Source organism: Nicotiana tomentosiformis, chromosome 3 (genome assembly GCF_000390325.3).
Source record: "Nicotiana tomentosiformis chromosome 3, ASM39032v3, whole genome shotgun sequence".
Taxonomy (NCBI): Eukaryota; Viridiplantae; Streptophyta; class Magnoliopsida; order Solanales; family Solanaceae; genus Nicotiana; species Nicotiana tomentosiformis.
The window spans coordinates 50764918-50775785 of record NC_090814.1 but is presented as its reverse complement, the minus strand read 5'-3'; the positions used below and the strand labels follow the sequence as shown (position 1 = coordinate 50775785).

At 43.1% G+C, this 10868-nt stretch overlaps 1 protein-coding gene across 1 annotated transcript; it reads left to right on the top strand.

Moving 5' to 3' along the window:
• The first annotated feature begins 9950 nt into the window (after positions 1 to 9950).
• LOC138907790 (uncharacterized) lies at positions 9951 to 10373 on the top strand. The gene has a single exon (XM_070198403.1). It carries the CDS (start codon positions 9951 to 9953, stop codon positions 10371 to 10373), a length of 423 nt encoding a protein of 140 aa, XP_070054504.1.
• Positions 10374 to 10868: the final 495 nt, after the last annotated feature.

The window sequence follows — 10868 nt, the reverse complement described above, 5'->3', positions numbered from 1 at the left end:
ACAATGTGGTCTCGTGAGATAGGGTCACCCGAGATGAGTGCGGATTTAGGTTCGTGATATAATGAATAGAGCTATTATTATTTCTAAGGCAAGTTAAGAATAAATTGGGAAAAGACGGGTTGGCTAACAATGGTTGAATTGGCATGATGGTGGCAATGATCAGTTTCTTCAGTGCATTGAGTTATGCATGTGATTTGGGGTGGCGTGCACGAGGCTTGACGGCCTCCGTAATTGATTGTATTTGAATTCATTCGGGTATTATATCCCGTTATGTGTGGGCAGGTCCCGGAAGAGTTATGGTGGCTAGACCACTATCTGAGTATTTGTGTGTTCTACGGTTATGCGAATTCAGTCATGTGTTGCAATGATTCTTCTGAAACGAGTAAAGTGAAAGATTCTACAAAGTGAAGTATATATCCTATTAGCGGTTTATGAGTTATGATGAAATTTTTGGGTTCTCACGTATTGGTAAGATAAGTGTGGTGAGCGGCACGAAATTTGAAAGTTAAGGATGAAGTTTGTAGTTTGGTGTCGACAAGAAGGTCAAGGAGCTCGGATGAGCGGGAAAGGATTCAGATGGTTAGAGTAAGCTGGTATTGTCTTTAGCGTCACCTAAGGTCGATGTCATGTGTTAGAGGCCTTGTGTATTGATTTGTGGATTCTTGATTTGCTTTACAGCTTTAGTGCTGTCGGTGGTATGGATGTGCATAATTGTTACCTGGTGAGGAAGGTCGTGGGAGTGTATCCCACGGGAAGATTGTATAAGTGTAACGTGTAGTCACTTGATTGATTGAAGAATTGAAACCAAGTATGAAGATTGTGGTAATATCGCTAATTTGAAAATTTATGCCTGGAGGGCGCTCGGTTCATTTAGTTGTCGACTGTGGAAGTTTGTTCCGGTTATGATGGTTGTTCTCATGTGTTATGGGAAAAAGGGTTATTATGGATCCTTGAAAGGTTATTAGCCTAGTACGGTGCGATCAAAATCGGCTTAAGGTATGTGGATGAATTTAAATATGAATATGGGCTCTATATAAGGCCGGATGTGTTCATTTCATCATAGCGCTCCTTATGGAGGAGTATTTGGACGTTGGATGTTATTTCGTCGTCGGATATTTCATGTAATATTATATTATGCCGTGTGAGTTGTGAAACGGCTTGGTGATTTCAAATGTATTAAGGTTCCGCATAGCGATGGTGTTATGTAAGCAGGGTGGCTCTCGAGAGTTAGATCATATATCGTACCTTAGTTGTGCTTGAGTTTTGTAGCATATGGCGCTGTCTGTCTCCTGAGGGACGGTATTATGCATTTAGCGTGCTTGTGGCCGATATTCGGGTATTTTGTAATAATAGGCATTCCAGCTTAGTATCTCCTTATATAGAGTTTATGTGTGGATCAAAATGGCACGCCGCCACATGGATGTTTTTTGGATCGGGTTGCGCGCCGCAACAGTGTGATGTTGAGTGTAGTCCCCTATATTCTATTTTGTGTGTTTTGTATAACATTTTCTGAGGAAGGTTCGTAACACCTTTTCGGTTGTCTAGTTAGTTACGTGAGGTTGAGTAGTGCTTTCCAGAGTTTATTTTCCTCATACATCACGTCGCGTTTGTAGCTTATTGGCACATTGTGGCATCACATGAGACTTTTTGGCAACTTCTGAGGTGGCTTATTGTTTGAACATCTTATGCTGGGAGAGACGAGATTATTGGATCCGGGATTAGTGCGATCGGATTATATGAAGTATAGTAAAGAGCAAATACCATTATTGTGTTATAATGGGGTGATGATTCTAGTCAGTAGGAGAGACTCAATAATTTGTTGACTCGGTAGCTGGTTATGAATTTCTACACGTCTTTCTGTCGTGGCGGTATTGTAAGAATTGGAACCAGACTTATATATGTCATGAGGTGCATAGTGAGCATCAGATTCGGGGAATGTCGGCTATTATGATCAGAGAATGTTATTATGGCCATGTGAATATTGCGGTGCATGGTGTGAATTGAGCAAAGGTACACAGTCATGTTGTGGTACATCGTGTGGTGATTGATACGGTGATCGTATGTTGGAAACAGGCCTAGCAGAAGATTCCGGATGTTGGAATTTGGCTCTAAGGCTAGTTTGACTAAATAAAAATGGGAATCTTCAGATTTACTCGAGTCAGTGTGATCAACTGAGTTGTGGTAGAACTGGTAGGTGCATGAGGTGCTAATCAGTGATTTAGGACAACTCAAGTGCAATTCTTAGCACGTTCGCGGACGAACGTATATTTAAGTGGGAGAGAATGTAACGACCCGACCGGTCATTTTGAGCTCCAGTGCGTCGTTCAGTGGTTTGAAGCCTTGAGTAGATTCACTTCAGGTATTATGACTTGTACGCATGGTCGGAATTTAATTTCGGGATGTTCAGAGTTGATTTGGAAAGAAACTTTTCAGTTTGAAAGCCTTAAGTTGAAAGAATTGACTAGTTTTGGAGCGTTGGGCATCGATTTGAGTTGATTGAATGGCTTGTAAGTCTCCTTTCTAACCTTGTAAGAGGGAATTAACCCCATAGATGAACTAAATTCTTGTGTGCTTCTATTTGTAGGGGCTACGTGCACACGAGGTAACGAGAGTCCGCATGTAACTACTAGCTATGCCTACGTCCGGGTAGTTGTAGGCTCACATCATGCCTTGTTGATATTGTTATTGATTTATGTTTACTGTTTGCCTTTAGATGGAGCGGGATTGAGTCTGCTTATTAAATGGTTTTGAAAAGAGTTGAAATTGAAGAACTTAAGTTTTAAAAGGTTTCATTTGAACTTCGAAATTTCAAAAAGAATTGAGGAATATCATAAAAGCTGAAGAAATCTATGTGTAACCGCGTCGCATGTATGTTTAGCGAGCGAGGTAATTTCCTTATATTTGGCTAAACTTATAAAAGAATCAAGATAGAGATATGATTTAAATGCTAAACTTATATTTGGCCGCGTCGCAGGTATGATTTGCGAGCAGGGTATTTCCTTAAATTTATATTTTACCGTGTCACATGTATGATTCGCGAGCGGGAAAATTTATAGATGCATCTATGGTTCGCGCCATTCAACCCTCTGGCAGTGCACAATTTAAACAATTGTTGGATCGGGCCTGTAAGGACCCGAAAAATTTTTTAACCAAAAACTCGGGGTTTCGTGGTGCCAAGTTAGATTCCTGCGTTATTATAGTCACAATAAAAAACAAATACCCATTGCCTAGAATAGATGATTTGTTTGATCAATTACAAGGTGCTAAGTTCTTCTCCAAAATTGATTTGCGGTCCGGGTATAATCAATTGAAGGTAAGGGAGTAAGATATTCCAAAAACAGCTTTTAGAACTCGGTATGGGCACTTTGAATTTTTAGTAATGTCTTTCGGGCTAACAAATGCCCTGGCAACTTTCATGGATCTTATGAATCGAGTCTTCAAGCCATTCCTCGACTCCTTTGCGATAGTATTCATTGACGACATCCTTGTGTATTCACGAAGTCGAGAGAATCACGCCGATCACCTCAAGGAAATTCTGCAAATTCTTCATCAACACCAATTGTATGCAAAGTTCTCGAAATGCGAATTTTGGCTTGAATCTGTTATATTCCTAGGTCATGTCATATCCGGAGAAGGAATTAAGGTTGATCCTCAAAAGATTGCAGCGGCGAAAGATTGGCCTAGACCTACTACTCCAACAGAGATTCACAGTTTCTTGGGTTTGGCCGGGTATTATAGGAGGTTCGTGGAGGGGTTCTCCACTCTTGCCTCCCCATTGACTAAATTGACGCAGAAGACGGTTAAGTTCCAGTGGTCCGATGCTTGTGAAAGGAGCTTCCAGGAATTGAAATCATGATTGACTTCGGCGCCGGTATTGACCCTGCCAGAGGGTACCGAGGGGTTTGTGGTGTATTGCGATGCTTCAAGGATCGGTCTTGGGTGTGTAGTAATGCAACATGGTAAGGTTATAGCATAGGCTTCAAGGCAACTTAAAAATCATGAAAAGAATTATCCAACTCATGATTTAGAGCTTGTGGCGGTGGTTTTTGGATTAAAACTTTGGCGTCATTATTTATATGGAGTCCATGTAGATGTATTCACAGACCACAAGAGTCTTCAGTACATTTTTAAGCATAAGGAATTGAACTTAAGGTAGAGAAGGTGGCTTGAATTGCTAAAAGATTATGACATCAACATTTTGTATCATCCGGGAAAAGCTAATGTGGTGGCGGATGCTCTTAGTCAGAAGTCTATGGGTAGTTTGGCTCACTTGGAGGCATGTCAAAGGCCCTTGGCCCGGGAGGTTCACCAGTTGGCAAGTTTGGGAGTTCGTCTTGCGGACTCTAATGAAGGGGGAGTGATTGTGCGGAATAGGGGGAATCATCGCTTGTGATGGAGGTCAAGGAGAAGCACTACAATGATCCAGTGTTGGTGCAACTGAAGGAGGGGATTCATAAACACAAGACTACGGCCTTTTCTCTTGGCGTGGATGACGGTACATTACGGTACCAAGGGCGACTATGTGTTCCAAACGTAGATGGTCTGCGTGAAAGAATCATGGCAGAAGCTCATACTTCTAGATATTCCGTGCACCCAGGTTCTACAAAAATGTATCATGACCTCAACGAAGTTTACTGGTGGAATAACATGAAGAGGGGTGTGGCGGACTTTGTGGAAAAATGTTCAAACTGTCAACAAGTGAAGGCCGAGCATCAAAGGCCCGGTGGGTTAGCTCAGAGTATAGAAATTCCAATATGAAAATGGGAAATGATCAACATGTACTTTGTGGTAGGGTTATCGCGCACTCTGCGTAAGTTTGACTCAATTTGGGTGATCATGGACCGACTCACGAAATCAGCACACTTTTTATCAGTGAAATCCACCGACACTGCAGAACAATATGCTCAGTTGTATATCAAGGAAATAGTCAGGCTTCATGGAACTCCAGTTTCCATCATTTCCAATCGAGGGGCCTAATTCACAGCTAATTTCTGGAAGAAGTTTCAGCAAGGTTTGGGTACGCAGGTAAATCTTAGCACGGATATTCCATCCACAGACTAACGGGCAAGCAGAGCGGACTATTCAAATGCTTGAGGACATGTTGCGTGCGTGTGTGCTTGACTTCAAGGGTAGCTGGGATGATCATTTTCCGCTCATAGAATTTTCTTATAACAACTGCTTCCATGCCAGTATTCAGATGGCGCCGTTTGAGGCCTTGTATAGTAGGAGATGTAGATCGCCGATTGGGTGGTTCGAGATTGGAGAAGCTGACCTAATAGGACCAGACCTTGTGCATCAGGCTATGAAAAAGGTTAAGATCATAAAAAAGCGGTTGAAAACTGCTTAGAGTCGTCAAAAATCCTACTCGGATGTTCGTCGCATAGACTTAGAGTTCAAAGAAGATGATTGGGTGTTCTTGAAGATATATCACATGAAGGGGATCATGCGGTTTGGAAAGAAAGGGAAACTAAGTCCGAGGTATGTCGGGCTATATAAAATCATTTAATGGATAGGTCAGGTGGCGTACAAGCTTGTACTACCACCTGAGATGTCATTAGTACACCCGGTATTCCATGTGTCCATGTTGAAGAAGGTAGTTGGAGATCCGTCCGCTATTGTGCCGGTTGAGACCATCGAGGTTAGTGAATAATTGTCATATGAAGAAATTCCGGTTGCTATTCTTGATAGGCAGGTCCGAAAATTGAGAAACAAAGAAATTGCATCCGTGAAGGTGTTATGGCGAAACCAACAAGTCGAAGAAGCTACTTGGGGAGCCGAGAATGAAATGAAAGAAAAGTACCCTCATTTGTTTGAATAGCTATGTAATAGTTTTATGAAGTTGTTTCCCCTAAAGTTTGTATCGCTTGTTCGGCTAATATAAAGACACTCCTTTCTAGTTATATGTCTCCTATGAGGCTTCGGTTGGTGTTATTTTGCATTCTGTTATGTCATTTAATTCTATATATGTTGCCAAGGTGTGTTTCGGGGGCTCTCTGGCTGGTGGATAGGCCTAAATACAAAGGAAACTCTGGAAAAAATTTCAAAAAGTTAGGAAGTACGGCAAATTTGGGGCTGACGGTATGTGGCATGACTGAAACTGTGTTAAGTGAACCTTGATCCTCATTCGAGGACGAATGATCTTAAGTGGGGGAGGATGTAAGGACCCGAAAATGTTTTTAACCAAAAACTCGGGGTTTCGTGGTGCCAAGTTAGATTCGCGGCTAGCTTGCTTGCCGCAGTTTGAACTTTTTGGATTGAACAGTACCCTACGGACTGAGAGGAAAATATTTCGCAGAAGAGCGCATTTCTATGGCCCATTATGCGGCCGCATAATCACTCTGCGGACTGCATAATAGCCGCAGAGTGAAGCAGTAAGTTTGGAAAATTTGAGGTTAGTTATGCGACCGCATAATCGATATGCGGACCGCATATCGGTCGCATAATTCCTCTTGGGTTTCTGCGGAGGGAGTTCTGCGGTGCATTATGCGACCACAAAACAAGTATGCGGGCCGCATGCTGGTCGCATACCTGAGCCGAAAGTTTAGGCCCCTGAGGGCCATTTCTGCGGTCATTTTGCGGACCGCATAACCATTATGCGGTCGCATATGCGACCGCAGACCTGTGGCGGGGCAACATTTTTCTTAATTTAAAACCCGACCCCCATTCCGTTAAAACACCCCTCAGGTCTATTTTGGGCTCATTTTCTGATACTTCTAGAGTGAGAGAGAGAGGGTTCAAGAGGGAGGGCCTAATTTTCATCAATCAATCTTCAACCATCACTCAAAGCTTGGAAATACTCAAGTAGAGCACCCAATTTCTTCATCCAAAAAGGTAAGATTTCATCACCCCAGCTCTTAATTTCAAACATAGCTATAATGGGGTACTAGGATAATACTTCATGGGTATGAGAGTGGTTCATCTTGCATGCATGTGATAAAGAGTGTGGGAAAAATAAAAAGTGAACTAGAACTATGAACATTTTCCTAATTTTGGGTTCAATTTGTATATTGCAAAAATAGATTGAGATTGCTAAGGGTACCGGATAATTGTAGAGTCTAAAGAAGCGCAATTGAGGTATGTATGGCTAACTCTCTTCTTCTTAGAATCGATCTCTTGGTGTCCGAATAATTGGTGTAAGTTCCAACTTGATTGTACTATAATTGTTTGCCTTAGTGTGTTTGATTGAAAGATTCATTTTCCCTCATTGTTTTAGATGGTTACCATGTCATCATGATATTTTAGAACGTAATTATGATTTTCCAAGCTACTTCCCTTATGTGTGAAATGCCTTATGTGATGGTACTTATCGACATGAATGATGATGTTATTTGAACAAATAAAAAGGGAAAGACTTGAATTGTAAAATGTGCCCAAGTGCCAAGAAGTACTTAATAAATGAGGTTGTTTGTGCCATGTAATGAAGATGGGAAAGAAATGTGAATTGAGTGGACAGTTGAAAGAGGTTATGTCTCATGTGAGATGGCTTAGCCGATTGGGCCGAGATCGTATGACATGTTGTACACATGGTGGCATTTGTATTGGAATTATTGAATTACATTGTGGATATGGATATGTCTCACTTGAGATGGCTTAGCCGGTTGGGACGAGACCGGACTCTGTGTAAAAACACGGTGGCATTGTGAGTTGTGGCTTGGCACTAAAGATTATTAATCTAAAAAGATGGAAACATTGAATTGGAAACTATGTGATCCTTACTTGGTGTTTTCTTTGTATTTCTATGAAGTACTTATTGATTATTATGACTGTCTTCTCATTGTTTCACTGTTCATTCTACTAAGATTAGTGTTTGCCTTATATACTAGTACTATTCGACAGTACTAATGTCCCTTTTTTCGGGGGCGCTACATCTTTGAATGGATGCAGGTAGTTCCATCGTAGATAGTGCCGATCGTAGATAGTGGTGCTCTCTTTCTCTCCTCACAGCAGTTTTGGTGAGCCCCATTTCTCCCAGGGGTCATGTAGTCCTTCTTTTGTATAAGTTTTCACATTTTGAGGTATAGCCGGGGCCTTGTTGCCGGCATTGTCATATTTCTTGTTTGTTTCCTTAGAGGTTCCGTAGACGTTTTTATGGGTCATATATGTATGTTAGGGCAGTCGTTGAATCGAGTTGTATTTTGGAAACTTAACTATGGCATAATGCATGTAATGAAAAAGAAAATTAGCAACGTTTATATATTTATATAACTGATCTCTCCCCTGTTTTACAAATGGTGACGCATTGCCTTTTTGGATCATGAATTTGTCGGGTAGGAAAGGTTTGGTCGACCGGGTTCACTCGGTTGAGTGCCGGTCGCGCTCCCCGAGGTTGGGGCATGACAAACTTGGTATCAGAGCTTAAGGTTTTAAAATGTCCTAGGATGTCTCGGAGCCGTGTCTAGTAGAGCCCTTCTTATCGGTATATTGTCGACCACATCTATAATTAGGGGGCTACTTGGACATTTAAGAATGATACCCTTCATTGTTGTTCTATATCATGCAATAGAGCGGAACATGAGGTTGTTTTCCCCTAACTCGTGCATTTATCTAACTTTCAGTAAATGGCACCTAAGAACAGAGCGAGAATTGGCCAAGAAGCCAATGCCACACCAGGAGTGGTTGTTGATCCCTTACTTAATAATGCTGGTGAGGGTAATCCCCCTAATATCACACTGCCTGATTTGTCTACTCCTGAACAGACTACCCCAGTTCCGACACCCGCGGAGGGTGCCACAATCCCTCCCACCGATATACCTGTTCCACCCCCAGCCCCAGCTCCAGGTCCCGGTATTTCTGATGGGGATCTTAGGGGAGCTATTCAGATGCTGACTCAGTTAGTATCTTCTCAGGCCTAGAGGACAAATGTTGCACCCACCTTATTTAGCTCGCAAGAGGATTCTTCTAGTTCCAGGATAAACAGGTTCCTTCAGTTTGACCCTCCAGTGTTCACAGGTACTGATCCCGGGGCAGACCCTCAGGATTTCTTTGATGAGATGCATAAGATTCTCCGATTTATGCGTGCTACTGAAGTAAAGGGAGTAGAGTTGGCCTCTTATCGTCTGAAAGGGGTGGCATATTCCTGGTTTGAAATGTGGGAAGATTCGCGTGAGGAGGGGAGCCCTCCGGCGAGATGGAGTAAGTTCGCGGATGCCTTCATAGACCATTTCTTGCCTGCCGAGACTAAGCCAGACCGTCCTGTGGAGTTTGAGACCCTTAAACAGGATAGTAGGAATGTGTGGGAGTATCATATGTAGTTCGTACGTCTGTCGAAATATGTTGTTCATATGATGCCGACTATGGAGGCAAGAGTGCGTCGATTTGTGCAGGGCCTTAGCCCTTTGGTTATTAATAAGGCTGCCACAGCTGCTCTAAATTCTGACATGAACTATGGAAGGATGGTGGCATTTTCCCGAGTTACGAAGGCTCGAAAGTTAAAGCTCAGGATAGAACGGGAAAGTAGTAGTAAGGCCCGATCAGCGGGCAACCTTAGGGACTCATTTGGAGGTGGGAGATCAGCTTTTCGGGGAGTATCATCAGGGCCATCCCAGTCTTATGCTCAGTCTGCAGCTAGTGCCCCGCCATCAGGGCACAGTCAGCAACAAGGGAGTCGCTTTAGGCTCGGTCAGGGCTGCAGGGGGTCCCACCATCAGGGCCGATCAGGAGGAAGATTCCAGCAGTAACAGAGGGCCCCATGCCCTAAGTGTGGGAGGATACATTTGGGAGTCTGCTACCTGGACATGCCAGTATGTTACGGATGCGGAATGAGAGGCCATATTCAGAGGGAGTGTCGTGCATCCCGTCAGGGTGCAGGCAGGGGCACAACTTAGTCATCCAGTCCTACAGCTGCCACATCTTCAGAACACCCTCCAGCTCGATGCTCTTCAGCACCTGCAGGGCATGGTACAACTAGGGGTGGTGCACAATGTTCGGGAGGACCCAGCCGATTTTATGCTATGAGTGGTCGACAGAGTACAGAGGCTTCCCCGGATGTCGTCACAGGTATATTGACTGTTCAATCTCATGATGTGTATGCCCTTATTGATCCCGAATCTTCTTTGTCCTATGTTACTCTTTATGTTGATACGAGCTTCGGGATAGAACCGGAACAACTTCATGAGCCGTTCTCTATATCTACTCCGATTGGCGAGTCTATTATGGCCGCACGAGTTTATAGGGACTGTGTTGTCACGGTGTATGGTCGGGATACCATGGCCGATCTTATTGAACTAGGAATGATTGATTTTGACGTAATAATGGGAATGGATTGGCTTTATTCATGTTTTGCCAAACTCGATTGCCGAGCCAGAATCAATAGGCTTGAGTTTCCTAACGAGCCAGCTATTGAATGGGAGGGGAATAATGTTGCCAAAAGGTAGGTTTATTTCTTACCTTAAGGCCACAAAGATGATCAGGAAGGGGTATATTTACCATTTGGTTTGAGTTATGGACACCACTGCTGGGGTGCCTACCCTTGAATCTGTACCAATTGTGAATCAATTCCCCGATGTATTTCCTGATGAGCTCCCTGGAATTCCTCCAGATAGGGAGATTGTTTTAGGGATTAATGTGACACTGGGCACGCAACCTATATCCATTCCACCTTATAGAATGGCGCCGACAGAATTAAAAGAGCTAAAGGAACAACTAAGGGATTTGCTAGAGAAAGGTTTCGTCCGATAGAGTGTGTCGCCTTGGGGTGCACCGGTTCTCTTTGTCAGGAAGAAAGATGGATCGCTGCGGATGTGTATTGATTACCGGCAACTCAACAAAGTCACAATCAAAAACAAATACCCATTGCCTAGAATAGATGATTTGTTTGATCAATTACAAGGTGCTAAGTTCTTCTCCAAAATTGATTTGCGGTCCGGGTA

Bases quoted from the DNA above. Each gene is read 5' to 3' on its own strand.
- LOC138907790 (XM_070198403.1), top strand. From the start codon at position 9,951: ATGAGTGGTCGACAGAGTACAGAGGCTTCCCCGGATGTCGTCACAGGT.